The 19,926-nt window shown below is 58.6% G+C and overlaps 2 protein-coding genes across 4 annotated transcripts in view; one reads left to right on the top strand and one right to left on the bottom strand.

Annotated features, from left to right (window-relative positions):
* AGAP3 (ArfGAP with GTPase domain, ankyrin repeat and PH domain 3) overlaps positions 1-8,051 on the top strand; it is a 115,503-nt gene extending 107,452 nt beyond the window's left edge. For both annotated transcript variants that reach the window (XM_081164191.1, XM_081164190.1), the window contains exons 14-18: positions 1,391-1,545; positions 2,151-2,241; positions 3,044-3,266; positions 6,924-7,179; positions 7,306-8,051. In XM_081164191.1, coding sequence (XP_081020317.1) covers positions 1,391-1,545; positions 2,151-2,241; positions 3,044-3,266; positions 6,924-7,179; positions 7,306-7,530 — 950 coding nt within the window. In that variant the 3' untranslated portion in view covers positions 7,531-8,051. The remainder of the gene's footprint in view (positions 1-1,390; positions 1,546-2,150; positions 2,242-3,043; positions 3,267-6,923; positions 7,180-7,305) is intronic.
* Positions 8,052-9,990: 1,939 nt separating this feature from the next.
* GBX1 (gastrulation brain homeobox 1) lies at positions 9,991-19,695 on the bottom strand. Of its 2 annotated transcripts, none has more exons than XM_081163105.1 (2): positions 19,204-19,695; positions 9,991-10,600 (listed from the first exon to the last, which is right to left on the bottom strand). In XM_081163105.1, the coding sequence occupies exons 1-2, from the start codon at positions 19,670-19,672 to the stop codon at positions 10,041-10,043; spliced, it is 1,029 nt and encodes a 342-aa protein (XP_081019231.1). In that variant the 5' UTR covers positions 19,673-19,695; the 3' UTR covers positions 9,991-10,040. The 2 variants fall into 2 exon arrangements, 1 of the variants encoding a protein (XP_081019231.1); XR_014000679.1 differs by lacking the exon at positions 19,204-19,695 and adding an exon at positions 14,259-14,763 and having other exon boundaries at positions 10,492-10,600.
* Positions 19,696-19,926: the final 231 nt, after the last annotated feature.

Here is a 19,926-nt window from a genome sequence, read left to right as displayed (position 1 = left end):
TTCCGGTGCCGGGTCCGGTGGGCGTTGCAGCGCAGTACCAGGTGGTGAGAACAGTCTGCTGCCTACGGCTGCTTCCCTCACCCCCCTGGAGCTGCTCTCTCTTTCTCTGTCCATCTTTCTCCTTGCCTCTCCCCAAGGTGCTGCTGCTGTGAGCACAGTCCAGCCTGGGTCCGGCCACCAGGCACTTCTGGGTTGTGACTCGTCGGCTGGATGCTGCTGCCCATGCATGATGCTTGTCTCGGCCGTGCTGAGTCTGGTCCGTGCAAGCCGTGGGGAGAGACCCTTCTGCCCAGAGAGGGGTGGATCTGGGCTCCCCCTGGTAGGAGGGACATCGTCACTCGGACTGTATAGACCACCCTTCATAAGGGGTGGCTTGCAACGTTGCGTTCACAGCACTGCGTGTTAAGGAGTTGTGTTGCATTTGATGGGACTTTGATGCTGCCCATCTGAAGATTAGGGTGGGGTAGAAATGGATTAAGTGGTTCCCTAAAGGAGGGGAGTAATAGAGGGACAAAGGTTGCCTGGGAGTCAGTGACAGGGGCTGCACGTCAAGGTTTGGGGCCTAAATGGCGTGGGGGCTTTGCCATCCCTCGCACCACCCGACTCTCCTCCAGGAAACGAGGTTTGTGACGTGTCTCCCCTTTGCTGGAGACAAGGTACTGGGTTGGAGAAAGAGCTTGCCTGCTTTGGCCATCTGGCAGCTGCCATCCACTCAGCCCTCTGCAAATAATAATAATAATAATAATAATAATAATAATAATAATAATAATAATAAATTATTATTATTTATACCCGGCCCATCTAGAATCATAGAATCATAGAATCCTAGAGTTGGAAGAGACCACAAGGGCCATCGAGTCCAACCCCCTGCCAAGCAGGAAACCCCATCAGAGCACTCCTGACATATGGTTGTCAAGCCTCTGCTTAAAGACCTCCAAAGTAGGAGACTCCACCACACTCCTTGGCAGCAAATTCCACTGTCGAACAGCTCTTACTGTCAGGAAGTTCTTCCTAATGTTTAGGTGGAATCTTCTTTCTTGTAGTTTGGATCCATTGCTCCGTGTCCGCTTCTCTGGAGCAGCAGAAAACAACCTTTCTCCCTCCTCTATGTGACATCCTTTTATATATTTGAACATGGCTATCATATCCAAATATATAAAAGGATGTCACATAGAGGAGGGAGAAAGGTTGTTTTCTGCTGCTCCAGAGAAGCGGACACGGAGCAATGGATCCAAATGGATTCCCCAGCCACTCTTTGCGGCTTCCAACAAAATATTAAAAATGCAATAAACACCAAACATTAAAAACTTCCCTAAACAGGGCTGCCTTCAGATGTCTTCTAAGAGTCAGGTAGTTGTTCATTTCAAGTGAGCCTCTCTTTCTCCTCCAGAGCAAGACGAGTCCTTTGAGTTTGTCATTGTGTCTCTGACGGGCCAGTCGTGGCTCTTTGAGGCCTCCACGGCAGAGGAGAGGGAGCTCTGGGTGCAAGCCATTGAGAGCCAGATCCTGGCCAGTCTCCAGGGCTGCGAGAGCAGCAAGAACAAGGTAGGTCTGCCGGGGGGGGGGGCAAAGCGGCTGTGATCCGCAGCCTGCCGGGAGGGGATCATGGGCCGGGGTGCCATCCCGTGTCACCGGCAGGGGTGTGGGGTTGCCCTGCTCCTAGGGGGACAGGAGCGGCGGAGCAATGGGGTGAGGGCAGGGCAGGGGCAGCAGAAGAGCCCTGGGTTGGGGCAGAACCTCTGTCTGGGTTGAGGAGGGTCTCTCTGGCTTGGCACCTGCAAGACGCCCGCAGCGCACCTGGCCGTCGAGGCAGGACCCAGCTGCCGGAGTGTCCTTGCACATGGGCAAATTCACTTTCTCTCACTGCTGGGGGTGCACAAGCAGATCTGAAAGCGGGGGGGGGGGGCTGGGAGCATCCAGGTCCAAAGATCCTGGCAGTTCTGATTCATGGTACCCAAGGAAATTGGGCGGGAGATGGTCACCGTGATGGCGCTTCAGCCCCAGTATCAGGCCCTGTAGTCTGTGCATTGGCTGGGGGGAGACTTGCTCCTGCTGCCTCCCCCTCCCTCCCCAGTAGCCCTGAGCAGGGAGGAGGCAGATGGGGGGAGACAGGAACCCCTCACAGGACACAATTTCTGCCTTTCTTTCAGGCTCGCCTGGGCAGCCACAGCGATGCGCTCGCTCTGCAGTCCATCCGCACCGTGCGCGGAAACAGCTTCTGTGTGGATTGCGATGCGCCCAGTGAGTGACGGCCTGGCGGTGGCGGTTGGGGGGGGAGCAGGGGTGTCTTTTCCTGCTGGCAGAAGCTCCTCCACAGGTCTGGACAGAGCAACCAGAGGCGGCAAACTGTTGCCTTGGGGGTTAGGGAAAGCTCCCTGCCAGTGTGTGCCCAGGGCACTCTGGGCATTTTGTATCCCGCAGAAGAGAGCGGCTCCTGAAAGCACTGCGCCAAAAGTGCTTCTTGGGTTTTAGCAGCCGCCTGCTGCAGCCAGGATGCCCCCCCCCACCCAGACCCCTTTCTCTCCCCCCCCCCCCGTCCAGCCTGGGTGATGATGGCTCTGGCAGGAGAGGCGCGCTTTTGCCCTGCGATGATTCCTCGCTGCCAACGGTCAGCCCTCACAAAACGCATCTCTGTCTAAAGCCAAACATGGGCAGGGGGAGTCTGGGGCCCTGCCAAAAAAAAAAAAAAAAAAAAAACCCAAGGCAGGGAGGGAGCTGTTGTCCAGACTGCTGGCTCTGCAGCCCATTCCCAAAGGTATTGGGTCGGAGGGAGGGACACGGTGGGAAGGTCAGCTTCAGGTGCAGATGACTATTGGGGTGCTCTGCAGAAGCTCCTGGGGTGCTGAGTGGGTCCTTTGGGGGGTCTCCAGGCATTCCATAACACCCTGTCCTTGTCTGGACCCTTAAATCTCACCTGAACTTGGTTTCTATGGGGAGAGAGGGAGGGGGAGCCAGGAGAAGCCACTCTCTGGCAGGCAGGCAGGCAGGAGGCCCATGAGGGCGGGGGTCCCTTTCAGGTGTTAATTTGCCTGCCCCTCCGCAGACCCCGACTGGGCCAGCCTCAACCTGGGTGCCCTCATTTGCATCGAGTGCTCTGGCATCCACCGCAACCTGGGCACGCACCTCTCTCGCGTGCGCTCCCTCGACCTGGACGACTGGCCCCTGGAGCTGGTGATGGTGATGACGGCCATCGGAAACACGCTGGCCAACTCCGTGTGGGAAGGCGCCATCGAGAACTACCCCAAGCCGCCCCCGGAGAGCTGCAGGTAGGCTGTGCCTGGCAGAGGCCGCTGTGCCCCCCGCGACCAGGGCTCCTGGGACTCGCCACTCGGGCGGCTGCCCCATGGGGGCCTCCGTGCACTTGGGGGGGGAGGTCTCTTGTGCCTGGTTCTAGAAAGGGGGTCAGAGGTGCCCCCCACCCTGTTCTCTCACTTCTCTAGTGCTTGTGTTGGATTGGGGCAACAGCCTCAGCCTGGGAGAAGAATCCCTTCCGGGGCAGGACCAAGTTCAGAAAAAGGGCTGAAACTTGAAGGAATTCCAGGTCCAGTGGGAGTTGCTTTTTGTTTGAGATGGCAAGCAAAAAAGTGGTGTGTGCATTTTTCAATGAATAAAAAGGAGAGGCTCAAAACATCTGGCTGCCTGAGGCCAAGGCCAAGCGGCCAACTAGCCTGGCCACTGAATCTTACTCCTCTGCTGGTGAGGGGGCAGCCACCCTCTGACAAAACTGAGGAAGCAGCAGGCTAGCAAACTGAAGGGACTGGCGGGGGGCACCCTCCCCCAGCACCTCTGCCTAAGGTAGCTGAGAGGGGCAAACATCTAGCCAGTTTGCGATAACCAGAAGGCTGTACGTTTAGGGTGGAGGTTACAGGAGGAAGAGTTGACTGTTTGAAGGCATGGATTTGCATCTCGTACCTGCCAGAAACTCAGATTGAAAGGCCCAAAAAGGTGCACACTCACAAAGGGGTGTCAGAATTGCGAGAGTACTTCTCTGTGATCTCAAACACATGTAGTCTGAGAACTGGAAGTTCATAGACTTAGCAGAGCTAGGAGTCTGAAATTTGGTTCATGGGCATCTCTGGATTTTAGGAACGTCTGAAAACCGAACATTTACAGTCTCATCCAGGGAGCAGTAGCCCAGGACCATGCATGGGCTCGGGGGGGGGGGGGGGGGATCAGTCAATATCTCTTTATTGCACAGTGAAAAATTGCCTTGCAAAATGCCCAGTTCTGCAGTGCAGTGCAGTCACATCAAACATCATAAAGCGGTCACTAATAATAATCTCTACAATCTATAATAGGTTGCTGCTTACAATTTTGTGACTGAGAGCAAGAGTGTCTGGATGGTTCCAATAAAAAAATTCCTTCCAGTAGCACCTTAAAGACCAACTAAGTTAGTTCTTGGTATGAGCTTTCGTGTGCATGCACACTTCTTCAGATACACTGAAACAGAAGTTGCCAGATCCTTCTATATAGTGAGAAGGTGGGGAGGGGTATTACTCAGAAGGGTGGTGGGAATGGGTGATTGGCAGATATTGCAGTCGTTAAGAGTCGTCAACAGGCTCATCTCAGCTATCTGCCAATCTCCCATTCCCACCACTCTTCTGAGTAATACCCCTCCCCACCTTCTCACTATATATAAGGGTCTGGCAACTTCTGTTTCAGTGTATCTGAAGAAGTGTGCATGCACACGAAAGCTCATACCAAGAACTAACTTAGTTGGTCTTTAAGGTGCTACTGGAAGGAATTTTTTTATTTTGACTATGGCAGACCAACACGGCTACCTATCTGTAACTGGATGGTTCCAGATACACCCATTCTCCACTCAGATTAATAGAGGAACTAGAAAACAGGCTGTTTGTATATGGCTCCCTCAAAATGGGTATCTGAAGAAGTGTGCGTGCACATGAAAGCTCATATGAATAACAAACTTAGTGGGTCCCTAAGGTGCTACTGGAAGGATTTTTTTTATTTTATTTCAAAATGGGGACTCCCTGTGCACCTCAAAATGACTGAGGTCCTTCCTCCCCACTCAGCTGGGAGGGACCAGCTATCCCCCTCGTCCCCTGACAGACGTTGCAGGGCCCCCATCGGCTGAGGCTCTTCCGTATTAACTAGCAAGGTGGCATTTGGGACGTGAGGCCCAGGACGCCCAGAGCCCCAGGAGACTCTGAAAGGGGAGTTTCCTCAACATTCAAAGCTGTTTTCCGTGTGATGGGAGCCAGCAAGAGAGCAGGCAGGTTCCAGCCTGGGTGGCAATGCTTCTTGGCTGACTGGCACAGGGCTCAGGATGGTGTTCAAGGTGCAGCCTCAGCCACTAAGGGGGCAGCAGCAGAGTCAGTGGGGAAACCCACCCCCAGGGAGAGGGGGATCTCTGCATTCGTTAGAGCCCAGTTTGCCTCCACCGCAGCAGGGCCAGCTCTCCAGCTGACCTGGGAAGGCAGCGCTGCTGCTCTTTTCCCGCTCCAAGCAGACAGGTAAAGCCTTAATTTCCGCAATTAGCACAGCCGGGCAGGAAGAGGAAATGCAAATGCTGGAGATTGCTTAACGCTCTGGAATCATCCCGTCCCCTGGTCTCTGAAGTTCTGGTGCGCTTCCTCTGAGGCATCGTAAGGCCAGACCTGGAGGTGGTGACGTGGGTGGAAGGTGGTTTCATTATTATTATAATTATTATTGGTTTGTTTCTATTCCTGTCAGGAGCTGCAAGGATTGTTCTCGCAGGCTCTTCTCCGCCAGGGCTTGGGGGCGGGGGTGCCTGAGGCCCTCCTTGTGTTGCTAGAGTGCCGCCCCCCTTAGCCCTACCTAACTATTGGCCATGCTGGCTTCAGGGGGCAGCTGGCAGCTGGAGCCTCACAGCATCTGGAAAAGGCCCCAGGCCCCCCATCTCTGAGCAAGCCCTTGGAGGAGGAAGACGCTTGGTTCTCCTGTCAGGGGAGGGCTTGGCTGCCCCATGAGTCGGGTGGCTTTTCTTGGCCAGAGCTCACAGTGATTCAGAGAGGGGCTGGTGCCGCCTGGGTGGGGGGTGGCAGTCAGGACCCACTTTTGCATGCCAAATGCCTCTGCTGCTTCCCAGAAATGCCTGAACTAGGAGGTGCCACAGCACCCCCTTCGCTCCTGGGCCAGCCCCACCTCTGAGCCACAGCAAAATCAGATGCCAGCCAGCTCCCCTTGGGTACAGAGTGGGTGCCAAACTGGCTGGGACACTGTGTGTGTGTTACGGATCTGAAGCGCTCGCTGGGGCAGAGCTGGTCCCCTGCCTTTGCCATGGCCACGGGGGGCGAGAGAGCAGGTCCCCTCTCAACAGCCTCTCTGCTTGCCGGAGGAGTGTGCAGGAGGGCCGATTCTGCGCCTGGAGAAGAAGGGGTTACAGGCGGTTGCGTGGCTGGCCTGGCCCCTGGGGAGGCTGCCTTGTGTGTCCCTATCGGAGCCCCTGCGCTGTCACTCACTCATCCCGACACCCAGACAAGAGCCCTTTCTGCTGCCTTATCAGCGGATAAGAGCAGGTCAGGGGGCAGAAGGCACTGAGCATGCTCTGCCGCCAGTATTGATCGCGCCGGGCAAGATGCAGATGGATAGAATGGCCAGCAGATAGCAATGGGGTGCCGGCAGCATCGATCGGGGCCCCTCGGCACCAGCGCCTTTGTGCGGGCGGCAAGACGCCGCTGGCGATAATGCCGCAGCCGCGACTCCGTCGGCGTCTAGCCCGTTCTTCCTGCCCTCCGGCGCGGGGGCTGGCCTTTCCGCTGGGGCTGTGTGATAGATGGCGATCCCGGGGGGCAGGCCGCCTTTATGGGGGGCGTGTGGGACGGAGACGTCTCTGTGCAATGCCCCCTTCCCTGGAATCGCAGCATGGTGGGGGCGGAAGGGAAGCCAGGGGTCATCTAGTCAAAACTTGCGGCTGAAGCATCCCGCTTTTGCTTCTGCAGGGAGGAGAAGGAGCGTTGGATCCGGGCCAAGTACGAGCAGAAGCTCTTCCTGGCCCCTCTGCCCCACTCGGACGTGCCCCTGGGGCAACAGCTGCTGCGGGCTGTGGTGGAGGACGACCTGCGGGCCGTGGTCACTCTGCTGGCGCACGGCACCAAGGAGGAGGTGAACGAGACCTACGGGGACGGAGATGGCCGGACCGCCCTGCACCTCTCCAGCGCCATGGCCAATGTGGTCTTCACGCAGCTCCTCATCTGGGTAACAGAGGGCCTTCCAAGGGGGTGGGGGGAGTGGAGGAGACCGGGCAGGGGGCTGGCAGGAGAGGACCCCCAGCTGCCCCCTCCCTGACCGGCATCCTTGCCGCTGTTTTTCCTCTGCCTGCAGTACGGGGTGGACGTCAAGAGCCGCGACGCCCGAGGCCTCACCCCCATGGCCTACGCCCGCCGGGCCGGCAGCCAAGAATGTGTGGACATCCTGCTCCAGCACGGGTGCCCCAGCGACGCCGCCATAAGCTCCCTCACGCCCAGCCTGCCCCGCAGGAACATCAACAACAACGCCTCCCCTTCCGGGGCTCTCTCCCCCGAGCCCCCGTCCCCCACGGCCCACTGAGCCCCTCTGGCAGCGCTGCGGGGGCCGGTCCTGGCGGTAGACGGGCGTGGGGCAAAGGCACCGGCCCTGGGCACCCGAGGGGCCTCTCCTTTGCCATCCTGGTGGCCAGGCATCCTCCGCGTGGGCAACCCTCCTTCCCACCCCCAGGAAAAAGGGAACACGGGCCCCCAGAGGCCCCAGAGCAAAGGGAACCCCCTCCCACTCCCCCAGGCTGCACTTGTGGTGTGTCAGTACTATAGAGGCCCCCCTTGCCTTCCCCTGCGTCCACCGCTGCAGCCTTTCCAGGACAGACCTGGGGTGGCCCCCCCACTTTGGATGCTGCTCCCCCTTCCCCAGCCTCCCACCCATCTCAGCCACTTGTGTATAAAATGTACATTGGAAATATTTATATGACGGTCTGTAAATAAGGTTTCTTTGCCGTTTGTGTGTGTGTGTGTGTGTGAGCTAGAGAGAGAGCGAGAGCGAGGAAGACCTGCCGCAGCAACCGAGCAGCTACCCAATAAAAGAACTGCCCCACCTCACCCACCAACTGCCCCACACAGTGTGGCTCTCTCTCCTTCTTCTCCTCCATGGAGCAGGGCCGGGGCTGCCCCCAGCCCAGGGGAGGCTGGACAGGGGTGGGGGGCAGAGAGGCCGGGCTGAATTGGGGTAGGGGAGCAGCAGGGGAGCCTGGCCGCTGGTAAGCAAGCTGGCAAGGCCCCCACCTGCCCAGTAAGCCCCCACCGGTTGGATGGCTGCTGGCTGTGGGGGGAGCAGGGACAGGGGCCAGGCAAACTAGCAGGCCGTGTGAAATGGAGTTAGGGGTCTTGGTGGACCACAAGCTTAACATGAGTCCACAGATGCAGCAGCAAAAAAAGCTAACGCTATTCTAGGCTGCATCGACAGAAGTCTAGTGTCCAGATCAAGGGAAGTCATAGTGCCACTCTCTTCTGCCTTGGTCAGACCCCACCTGGAGTCCTGTGTCCAGTTCTGGGCGCCACAATTTAAGAAGGATGTTGACAAGCTGGAAGGTGGGCGGGGGAGGGCGACTCAATGGATCAAGGGTGTGGGGATCCTGGCAGGGGAGGTCAAGGGCAGGGGGTCGGCAGGCGCAGTCCATCAGGGGAGGCGCATCAATTGCCTGTGCTCTGCCTGGGACAGCAGAGGCACCTGAGGGAGGAGGCAGAAGCTGAGCCACAGCACATCCTGCGCTCTGGAGATCAGGGCGTGTGAGGCAGACCTGTTGGGGAGCAGGGGGCTTCATCGAGAGGGTCCAGACACAAGCAGGAGCAGGGTAACCCCCACAACTTCCCTCCGCCTCTCCTGCCAGAAGAGTTGCGCTCCCTCCTCCTCCAGGGCATAGTGGCTGTCCTGAGTTGGGATTCCTGCATTGCAGGGGGTCAGACTGGATGACCCTTGGGACCCTTTCTAACTCTGCAATTCTGTGACCTGTGAAGGGGGGGGGTGATGAAGAGCCCCTGCTGCCTGCAAATGGGAGCGACTGCTTGGCTTTGGGCCAGAGTCAGTGGCGCAGTCTGAGCTGCAGGACCAGGGTCTTGGCATGGCAATGCGGGGGCCATTTCAAGGGGGTGGGTGACACTTGCACCCCACACACGGAGGCAGCAGGCACACAACTCTAGCAGGACCATGCATCGTGTGATCCGGTTGCTGCTGTTAAAACCATGTTACATGATGTGACGCGTTCTTTGCCGTTTGAGCGGCTGTGGCCTCTCTGCGCAGGAGGCTTGGTGGGAGCAGCAGACCAGGCTTGGTCCCGCTGCCCTGTGCACTTTCTCCAACGTGGCCGGAATGGGCCCAGGTCTGCCAGCCACTGACTTGGCTTGGGAGGGGGGCAAGTGGGGCCTGCCTTGGGGTGCCTTCTCCGTGGACGGCAAGGGCAGCAGCGGGCTTTTCCTCTTTGCGCAGCGAGCAGCGCCCGCCGCCTGGCCTTCCTGGGCGCTTCGGCGGGTCGGCCTCGTCGGAGGTCCCTGTCCGCACATCTGACTTGCAAAGCTCTGCTGGGACCGCGCGCCCCCCGCCCCCCAAGAAGCAGGAGGCCCCCTCGGAACTTGCGTGCTGCCTGACGAGGCGGGGACGGGGGGGGGCAGAGACCCCAGGGGGCCGCCTCGTTGGGGCGGGTCAGGAAATGGGGCTGTACGGCGGGGGCTCTGCGAGAGAAACGACGGCAGCAGCAGCAGCCGGGAAAGACTCCTGCTTCGGGATGGGGGGCAACCTCCCGCCCCGTCGCCCCCACACTGAGCCGCGGGCCACGCCAATAGAAAAGTAAGTTTATTGACTTTCATCACGACTCTGCACGGAACTGACACATTGACGCGGGCGGGGAGGCGGGTTGTGCGGGGCCCCCGACGCCGCCCGCCTGGAGGAAGGAGCGCCCCTCTGTATAGACTTTACACCGAATAAATAAGGGCTATGGTACAAGGGCGCGTGCGGGGGGGCAGCGTGAGGGTCGGGGGGGGCCGGGGGCGCCCGCCTCCCCGTCCGCGCAGTCCGTCCATGGGGCGGGGGGGGGCTCAGGGGTGTTGCCCCTGCTCCAGCTGCTGGTGCTGGCTGCGCACGGCGAAGCGGTTGACGTGGACGGGGATGGGCACGACGATCTTGGGGTTCCTGACGGGCTCCCCGGAGCGGCCGCTGACGTTGCCGGCCTTGATGCGCTTCCACTTGGCGCGCCGGTTCTGGAACCAGATCTTGACCTGCACCTCGCTGAGCTTGAGCGCGTGCGCGATCTGCGAGCGCTCCGTCAGCGACAGGTACTTCTTGCAGTGGAACTCCTTCTCCAGCTCCAGCAGCTGCTCGCTCGTGAAGGCCGTGCGCCGACGGCGGCTCTTGCCCGGCCCCGACGACGAGGGCGCAGAGCCCGACGACGAGGACGAGGCCGGCTCGCCGGGGACCCGCTTGGCCTTGGCCTTGGGCCCCGCGCCCAGAGCGCCGCCGCCGCCGCCGCCCGCCCCGTCCAGGAAGGGCTCCTCTTCGCTCTCGGCCGAGCTCTCCTCCTCTTCGCGCTCGCTGCCGCCCGCCGCCTCGCCAGGCCGCCCGTCCAGCTTCTCCTCGTCGGAACTGTAGGCCTTCACTTCTGCTCAGAGAAAACAGACGGGCAGAGGGGAGACGTGAGGGGGGCGAAAGGAACCCACCGGGCGCGCCCACCCTGCCCCACCACCAGCCCACCTGCGCGTGATCTAGTTGCGATTCCACGATTGCGCGGGGCTGGAATGGATGACCCCCCGGGTCCCGCCCAACTCTGCAATTCTACAGCTGCAAAACTCAGCAGCCGTGCCCAGCCCAGCCCCGGTGCTCCTTCACAGCCACCGCGAGAAGGGACAGAGGGGTCGGGAGGAAGCCAGCGGAAGCGGGGCTGGGGCTGGGGGCACCGCGCGCCTTGAAAGCGCATTTTTCCTCTGCCACCCCGAAGAATTCTGGATGCTCTAGCTAGTTCAGGGTTTTTGGAAACTCTCATTCTGTGCGAGGTAAACTGCAGTGCCCAGAAGTCCTGCCTTCTGGGGGGCTGGGCTTGATGACCCTTGGGATCCCCTCCTGTGATTCCAAGTGTGGAACAGGTGGGTGTTTTGAATGTGCTCCGATAGGACAGGGCTATGGAAGGCTTCGAGTTCCAGTGGCTGCGGGTTGGAGGCAGCAAAGCTCCCAAATACCAGCTGCTGGGAATCGCTCTTGTGTGCGAACCCTGATCGGGAATCGTAGAGTTGGAAAGGACCCCCAAAGGTCATCCAGTCCAGCCCTCTGCAAGGCAGGAATCTCAGCTCAAGTATCCAGGACAGGTGGCCGTCCAGCCTCTGCTTATAAACCTCCAGGGAAGGAAGGCCCAAAAGCACTCTGCATATAGGAAGCCAAAGCACAAAGCGGGGGCTGGACTAGATGGCCCCTGGGACCCCCTCCACACACACAAGCACAAACAGGCTGCAAGTCAAATGCTCCATGTCATTAAAGTCATCCCACCTTGCCCCAGTCCTGGCCAGCAAAGAATGTGGGGGTTCCCCTCACAGACCCCCACCCAGGCTTGGCCTTGGAATGGGCTCTAACCGAACTGCAGCAGGAGAAGCCCACCAGTGGGCAAGAGCATTGCCTGCCCAGGATCAAACCTCCTCATTCAGACGCAGTCTACCTCCGACGGCTGCAGTCAGGTGACAAGCAGCCTGAAGGAAGCTTGGGTGAGCCGCTGCTGCCAGCCAGTGTCTGCAGATGGCCTAACTGGGCAGAGCACCTTCGTCCATGCCAGCGGTGGGCTGGGGAGGGTCTGCATGGGCTTAGGCAGTACCAGAGCCCCCTGCCACCACCGCCCCTTTGCATGGCACAGAGCTGGGACTGGAAAAGCTGGGCTGTCCCTGGAGGCCCCCTCCTGCCTCTCACCCCCTGGCAAATAGCTTGGCCGTGGGAGACCTCACATCTGAGCCGCCTCTGCCCTTTGCCTGAGAGCCAAGGGCCCACCCTGAGCCTGGAGGAAGTTGGAGGAGCCTTAATCTGCGGAACTCACTACCACAAGATGTACGGGCGGCTTTAAAGGGGGATGAGAAAAATATATGGAGGAGGAGGAGCAAGAGTTATTTTTCTCCGGGCCTTTGTTCTTTAATCATCTGTGGCTTCTTTCAGTGGGTGGGATGTTTTAATCCTGCTTTTTATATATAAATAAATGCTGTTTTCAGCTTGGCCACTCGCAGTTTTACTTTTAGATGGTTTCAGTGTCTGTGGGTTTGTTTGTTTATATGTAAATCTCATTGAGTTACTTTTCATTTAAAAAGTGACTAATAAGGTCAAATAAATAATATCCATGGTTCTATAGACCCCCCCCCCCGAAAAAAAACTTGTTCTGGGGTAGCAGACCCCTGGGTGCCAGTTCTTGGGGAGGGGGCCACAGTGAAGGCCGGCTGCCAGAGGCCCCTGTGGGTGGGGTGGATCCAGCGGGACTCTTTGCCTGAGGGTGATGCCTGTCTGCTCTAGGCAGGATGAGGCCCCATCCCAGGTGGTCACAGCTAAACTTTGCACTGACTTGCTTTCCTGCATAACACAGGAAAGCAAGTCAGTGAGAGAAGGGCAATCTGCATATGCTCAGAGGCACTCTCATTCTTAAAATCATGTCCCAGGCCCATCACCACCTCCCACAATAAAAAGCAAAGGAGGGGTGTTTCAGTTCAGAAGAGGCAGTATCAGGACTGAATTACTCTTGGTGTCCCTATGATTCCCTGACTCTGTTCCTGAGTCAGGTGACAACTGCCCCATTGCTCCCACCACTCCCAGTTGGGGAGACGACTGGTCTTTGCACTGTAACTCATTGCAACCCTACTTCTGTCTCTTCGCATGAAAGCATCTGAAATGAATAAACTCATGCAGCTGCCACCCAGAGCTGGGCATTGCACAGCAGCCCCCGTTCCATGATAGACCCCCGCATGGGGGCAGCCTCTAGTGGTCACGGGAAATTGGCAAGCTGGCTTGGCTGAGCTTGTGGGGCAGTTGGGGCGGGGAGAGAGAGAGGAGTAAGAGTGGACATAGGAGCAGAGGAAATTGCCTTTCGCTGAGAACCAGACCATTGCTCCGTCTAGCTCAATATTGTCTACACTGGCTGGCAGCAACCACCCTCCAGGATTTCTCTCCCAACCCTATTATGGTTATTGTTATTATTCTATTTATTCTATTTCTCCCTGACAAGAAAGTTTACAGATAAAAAGAACAACAGCTAAAACATAGGGGGGAAATAATCATTGAAAAAAAATTAAACACACAGCTAGATAGATAGATAGATCTCAAAAGCAGTCAGCTCCCAAAAGCGTGTTGGAACAAAAAGTTCTTCTCCTGCCAGCAGAAGCACAAGGAGGGAGCAGTCTGGCTTCCCTAGGCAGGGAGCTCCAAAGTTGCCCCTGAGAAGGCTCCCTCCCACGTCCCCCCCCCCCATGAGAGTCCCAAGTCTGAGAGAAAGGCTCCCCCCCCCCCAATCTGAGCACCTGGGCAGGTTCCTATGAGGGAATACCATCTTTCCCATAGCTTGGGCCTGAGCCATACAGGGCTTTATACAGCCCTCTAGCCACCAGCCTTTCTCAACCTGAGATCCCAAATGTTGTTGCTGGACTACAACTCCCATGATCTCTGCCAGCTAGGGATGATGGGAGTTGTAGTCCAACTCCCCCCCTCTGGGGCATCTATGGTTCAGGACTCTCCTTCCTTGGAGGTTTCTAAACAGAGGTTGGGTGGTAATCTGGGATGGATGCTTCAGCTGAGATGCCTGCATTGCACGGGGCTGGACTGGATGACCCCAGGGGTTCCCTTCCAATTCTACAATACTGTGGCCTAAGGCTGAGAAAGGCTGCGTGCCAGGCGTTGAGCCTGGGACCCTCCACCAGGTCGTTCTTTGGCCTTTCACAGCCACCTGCTTCAAACGGCCACGACTAGCCACACGCGTGGATTGGGCAAGATGTGGCTCTGAAGGGACCACGGGCCGCTGGCGCCGTCTGGGCTTCTTCAGGCGTCCTGCCTGGTCCTGGCTCCGCTTCCAGGGTTTTTGAGAGAAGCGAGGGGACCAGAATGCCTTGCCCAGACCCTGCCCCGCGGCTCCTCTCTTGACCGTGCGCAAAGCCCAGCACCCCACGGCCCTGAGAGGAGCCGTCGAGAGGCAGTATGGGGTAGTGGTTAGAATAGGACAGGGGAAACCAGGGTTCAAAAAAACCCTGTCGGCCATGAAGCTCCCTGTGTGGGAGGGCTGGCAGTCGCTGTCTCTCAGCCTAACCTACCTCACAGGGGGGTTGTGGGAATTAAAAGAGGATTATGCAGGGGAGAACCATGTACCCCGCCCCAGCCCGCCCTTCAAACCGCGCGGGGAAAGGCTCGTGTCTGTCGCCCTCGAGAGCCGGTGGCAGTTAATGTGGTCGACGGGTGGGGCTTTCCTCTGAGAAAACGCCCCCCCACCTCCCGGATGGCACGTAAGTGGTGGGCGTGGCTAATAAAAAGGTGGGCAAGACCACCCCACGCCCAGAGACAACGCGCCCCTCAATTAGAGGAGGTTAAAATAGGAAAGAGCCCCCCCACTCTACAGTTCGGTTTGGAAAAGCCTTCTCAAGAAGGGACGAGGCGAGCAAGCGGTGCTGCGGGCCAGCTGGGGAGGCAGTGCGGCCAATTTTGGGGATCCAGAAAGGGCAGGGCTGGTCCAAGACACGTTGGCTCCAGAGGCGAACCCCGAAATGACGCCCCAGGGGTGAATAAAGATCAGCCTTGGGATCTGCTGCCCCTGGGAATCCTGCCACCAGGCCGTCCCCTCGCCGCCCCGTAGAATCCTAGAATTTTAGAGACGGAAGGGACCTCGGAGGGTCATGCAGTCCAACCCTCTGAAAAGCAGGACTCGCAGCCACTGGCAGAGGCAAACCGGTTCATAGCTTCACACGGGCAGAGAAGTCCAGGGGAGGCCTAGGACCTGCAGGGCCACGGGTCTGATTCAGTCGAGAGCAGCTTCACACGTTCCTATCAAGAAACGGGATTGCAGGCAGGGCTGGAAAAGGTTCCGTACAAAAAAAGAACTGAAACGAGTAACTCAAGTGGCTGCAGCAGTGGCTCACTTATGAATAAGTTGCAGTATTGGGGGCTTTTCCATTTAGAAAAAGGGTGTGCGCGTTGATAGAGGCGTTGAAGGCGGTGCGCAGGGACTGGAAGTTTCCCTCTCGGAGAAACAGCAGAGTCACGTCCAAGGAACGTCGGAAGAGACGCATCCAAGGACTTCTTCACAAAGCAGCGCAGAGGGGAGCTGCGGAACTCCATCCCACAGGAGACAGGGATGGCCACCAACATGGAGACAAATTCATGGAGGAGATGGAGGCTGCTGATGACTCCTAACCGCGAAGGCTCCTTCCGGAGCGCGCTCAGCTTTCCTGCCTGGCGGCTTTCCGGCTCTCCTGGTGCCCTTTCCGCTGCTCCTCCCTTCGGATCCTGTTCTGCTCCAGGTGCCACCTCCTCTCAGGGTGCAAGGGGCCCGCCCCACCTTAGAGAGGCACACACCCCATACACGCCCTTGCCTCACCGGGGTCCCGCGGAGAGGATCAGCGCTGGCTGTGCGCCCCATAGGAGGGAAAGAGGAGCCCCGCGAGGTGGGCCTGACGCGCAGAATTAAGAGTCCCCCGCCAGGCCATGTCGGGGATTCATGAGCTGTGACTGCTGCATTGCGGGGTGGGGTGGGCTAGATGACCGCTGGGGTCCCTTCCAGCTCTATGATTCATTTGAGGTTTTTCAACGGAGGTTGGGGGGCAACCAGTCAGAGATTATTTTGTTGAAAGTCCTGCCTTGCATGGGGTGGACCGGACTGCCGTTGCGGGTACCTTCCCATTCTGCAATTCCATGTCACTATAAAAAGTGGCACCGACGGGTCTGAAGCGCCCAGAAGTGGCTGTTGGCGAAGGAAACGCGCCCTCGGGGACGCAAACGCTCCTCCGGCCACTAGGAGTGAGCAGGGGTCACTGGGTAGGAGGGCGATTTGCGTCTCTTGAGCTCCTTGGGGCAGCCTCCTGTCCCCACGCGATCTCACTGCCCGCCCACCATCTCCGATCCCTGGGGATCCAGCAGGATGCCACGCCTTGGAGGAAGCCAGACAGAGTCCTTCCCGTGACTCCCTGGTAAAGCCACCTCGGCCACTCCGTTTTACTCTGGGGAGCGACAGTCCGGCGATTTTGAGGGGAAAGGGAAGCAGGGTGGACGGATGACACCCCCAGCACCCCCAGCACCGTCTCCTAGGCCTCGCACTGCTTGATCAGCGCCCCTCTCTAGTTGTGGGGCCTGCGAAACCGCTTTGCGGGAGGAGAACGTTTCGCCTTCGGGAAACTGGCCTTGCCCAAGATGAGCTGCAGCCCCGGAAGAGAGAGCCAGGTGAATTTATTATTGACACGTGTTATTTTTATTTTTTAAAAATAAATGTAAAGACACACATACATTTATTTGCCGCTGAGGGTTTTTTTAAAAGCGGTATACAAATGAATTTCTGAATAAATATGTTGCCGCTGCCTTTGGACCCCTCCATGCCAAAAGGACGGAGGGAGCCCCCGCCCGCGCCCGCTCATCCATGTCCAGCTACCTTTCAAGGCCCAGAGAAGTTTCCATGAGACAAGCAGAAGTTGGATATCGGTCTGCTTTAGCTGAGATTCCTGCATCGCAGAGGGCTGGACTAGATGGCTTTTGCGGTCACTTCCAACGCGACAATTATAAGCAGGGGAATGGTACCCGCTGGTGTGCCTGGCACAGAAATGGCATGGGCAGGAAAGCTCTGGGAAGAAGGAAGGAAGGAAGGAAGGAAGGAAGGAAGGAAGGAAGGAAGGAAGGAAGGAAGGAAGGAAGGGGCCCCGGTGTCAACGGAGAGGCGTTCCTCATTTCTGGGTTTTCGCAAGACAGAGGAGGGCTTGACCCAACTAAATATTTTCAGTTGATTAATCGAAAAATATTTTAAAAATCAAATAAATTCACCCAAACCTCGATATGAGCGTCCTTTTGGAAGCTGAGAGAATCCCTGCGCTGGTGGTGAAAGCCCACGCCACCCGGGGCTCCCTCGCTTTCTCCAGCGCAGCGAAGGGGCCAAAACCAAGAAGGCGTTTCTGGGAAGGTAAAATCCTGGGCCCTTCAGTTGCGTGGCGTTGGGGAAACCCCAGTCACTAAAACAGACCCAGCCCTCGATTAATAAGCTGCAGGCCCCAGAAGCAATCCTGCACCCGTCGACTCAGAAGCAAGTCCCATTTATTTCCTGGCTTACTTCCAGGTAAAGGCATACCATCAATTCAAAGCACCCTAACAAGAATCCTGGGAACTGTATTTTGTTCAGGGTGATGGGAATTCTCGCTCTGTGAGGGGCAAACTACAGTTCCAAATATTCTTGGGGGCAGAGATGTGATTGAAATGTATTGATGTTGTGAACCGCCCCGTGATCTTCGGATGAAAGGCGGTATACAGATTTAATAAATCAAATAAAATAAGTATGGCAGCAGCCTGAAGCTTCCTGAAGGCGAAGAATCTCAGCCGGGACTGCGGCCGTCCTGGGTCCTCCTGGGAGGTCTTCAAGCTTCCCTCTGAAAGCTAGGAAGGCAGAAAGCCGGGTCTCCCCGAGAGGAAACCTCTTGCCACGGGGTACCCAAGTTTGCTGCAATTGGAAGGAGATTGCAGTTCTACAGGCACTTAAGTGGGAGTAAGTCCAATTAAGCGTAATAAGACTGACTTCTGAAATAAACGTGTCTAGGACTGAGTTGCGACGCTTCTCTCTTTAAAGTGATTTGATTCACGCTTTTTCTGAAAGCCAGGCTGCCCACTGCCAGGGCCACAGGGATCAGCTGGTCAGCGGGAGAGAATTCGGATTCCGGGGCCCCGAAAAAGCTGGATGGCAAAGAGGTGTCGCTCCGGAGGAATGATGCCACCGGAGGAACTGAGGGGGAGGCTGAGCGGGAGTGAGTGAGGAAATCTGTGGACGCCCCTTCGAACCGGGAGGCAGAAGCCGCGGCTGGACCGGCGCTCCCTGCACGCTCCGTCCTGCTCCGGGGCGCCAAACTCCCTCGCGGGCGTCGGGGTGCCTTTGCGGAAGAAGACAGACAGGGCGCAGGGCGAGGGGACGCCTGCTCCCCGCGGCCGAAGAGGAGGCAGACCAGGCGCCGCTTTCTCCCCCCAACGCGCACCACCGCCGGCCGCCAAGCCCGGGGTTCTCAGTCGCCCGATCCCAGTTCCTGGGTGTCCTTCGAGGCGGCCTTTCTGCTGCTAGTCTCGCCCCCCCCCCCCCAGGTGCCGCAGGGCACAAGAGGAGCCTCCACGATCATCTGCAGGTGGGTCAGTACCAGGTCTCCGCCGCCCCCCCCCCTGCCAAGCCGGCTCACAGAGGTCCCAGCAGCGAGGACAGTTCTTTGTGGGGGTGTCCAGCGGACCGCGCTCCTTCCCAGGACTCCGCGCCCTCGCTGCCCGGGTATACTTCGCAGAAGGGTGGGAGGAGGGGGACCCCCAAGCCGATGCGTCCACCCCACAGCGTGGAATCCCTTGCCCCCCTGACACACACACACACACAGAGAGAGAGAGAGAGAGAGAGAGAGAGAGAGAGAGAGAGAGAGAGAGAGAGAGAGAGAGAAGGGGGGAGCTCATCTCCTGACACAGATGGCCCCTGAATGCACCAGTTTGGCTGGCTTGGATTTTTTGTGTGTGTGTGTGTGTGTTGGAAAATACTTTCTCTAGCGCGCGCCCCCTTCAATTTCTTCCGTGAGCATGTTTGGCGCCTTTGCTGGACCACAAGTGAAACTCCCACGGGGGGACGACGACGACGACGAAAGGACTCCCCAAGTGAGACCCTGAATCAAAGTTCCACCCCGGAAGTTCAGTGGGGGTGGTCTCAGCAGAACCACCACATGCCTGGCCTAAAAGTCCCAGAGCCAAAGGGGGTGTTGTTGTGACGTGTTCCTGCGTTTAGGGGGGGCAATGGAATTAATGCAGGATTGGTTGGGGGGGTCGGGGAAATGTCTTGCTCCGGCCCGGACGTGGGCGAACTTTTGTTCATCCTTCCTTCTTTGCCCCAAACGCTTGGAAGGAAACTTCCCCCTTCCGAAAAAAGTTCTCTCAACTCCCTCCGGCAGCTTCCTCCTCACTTCGCCGCCCTCCCACCCCACAGGACGCTTCTGCGCCTCGGGCAGCCCCGCTCCGAGGGCGACCGGGGCCCCTTCCCTCCGCCCGCCCGCCTACCTGCCAGGCCCGGGAAGGGCTCCGGGAAGTGGAGGGGCGGCTCCGGCGGCCCTTTGTCCCGTCCCGGGGGCAGCTCGTCGCTTTCCACGCCGTCAGGCGCGCTCCGTCGACGGCAGGGCGGCTCTGCGTTGCCTCGTCCGGCGGCGGGCAGCTCCTGCGTCGGGTAGAAGCCGTCGGGGGGCTCGCCGAAGCTGGGCAGCGCGGTGGTGAGCGCCACCATGGACGGGACAGCTTGGCCGAGGCTGGCGCAGAAGGAGTTGGTGAGGCGGCCGGCGAAGGAGGCCAGCGGCGCCAGCGGAGGGAGGCCAGCGGCCGTCTGCAGGGGCCCGTGGGGGAGCACCAGCGGCCGGTAGGGCATGAACATTGGGTAGCCGGTGTAGAGCAGCGGGCCGGAGCGCGGCGCGGGCGGCGAGTGCCCGATCAGCGAGTCGATGGAGAAGGCGGCGCCCTGGCCGGTGGGTCTCTGCATGGCCGCGGCCCCCGACAGCTGCTAGCCGGGCTGCCCGGCCTGGACCCCGCGGGGCGCCAGACTCTGCGCGGGTCGGAGGGGCGCCGGACGCGCCGTCGGTCCAGCCCGGCCAAAGGCACTTTGTCCGTCGGCGCGCGCGGCGCACGTCGTGGCAGGAGACGACGCTGCCCGCTTTGGCTTCCTGACTGCCTTCGAAGGCGCCTCCTCCGCTGCCGCCCACGAGCCGCGCTGCGCTGCGCTCCCCTCCGCTCCTG

Source organism: Podarcis bocagei (assembly GCF_964188305.1).
Source record: "Podarcis bocagei genome assembly, chromosome: 12".
In the NCBI taxonomy this organism is placed as follows: Eukaryota; Metazoa; Chordata; class Lepidosauria; order Squamata; family Lacertidae; genus Podarcis; species Podarcis bocagei.
The sequence above is the reverse complement of the archived record's forward strand: the minus strand, read 5'-3'. Positions and strand labels throughout refer to the sequence as shown.

Excerpts from the sequence above, each read along its gene's own strand:
- GBX1 (XM_081163105.1), bottom strand. The coding sequence starts at position 19,672 with ATGCAGAGACCCACCGGCCAGGGCGCCGCCTTCTCCATCGACTCGCTG. Across the intron at positions 10,601-19,203 it reads GCCCTTCCCGGGCCTGGCAG|AAGTGAAGGCCTACAGTTCC; the intron begins GTAGGCGGGCGG and ends TTCTCTGAGCAG.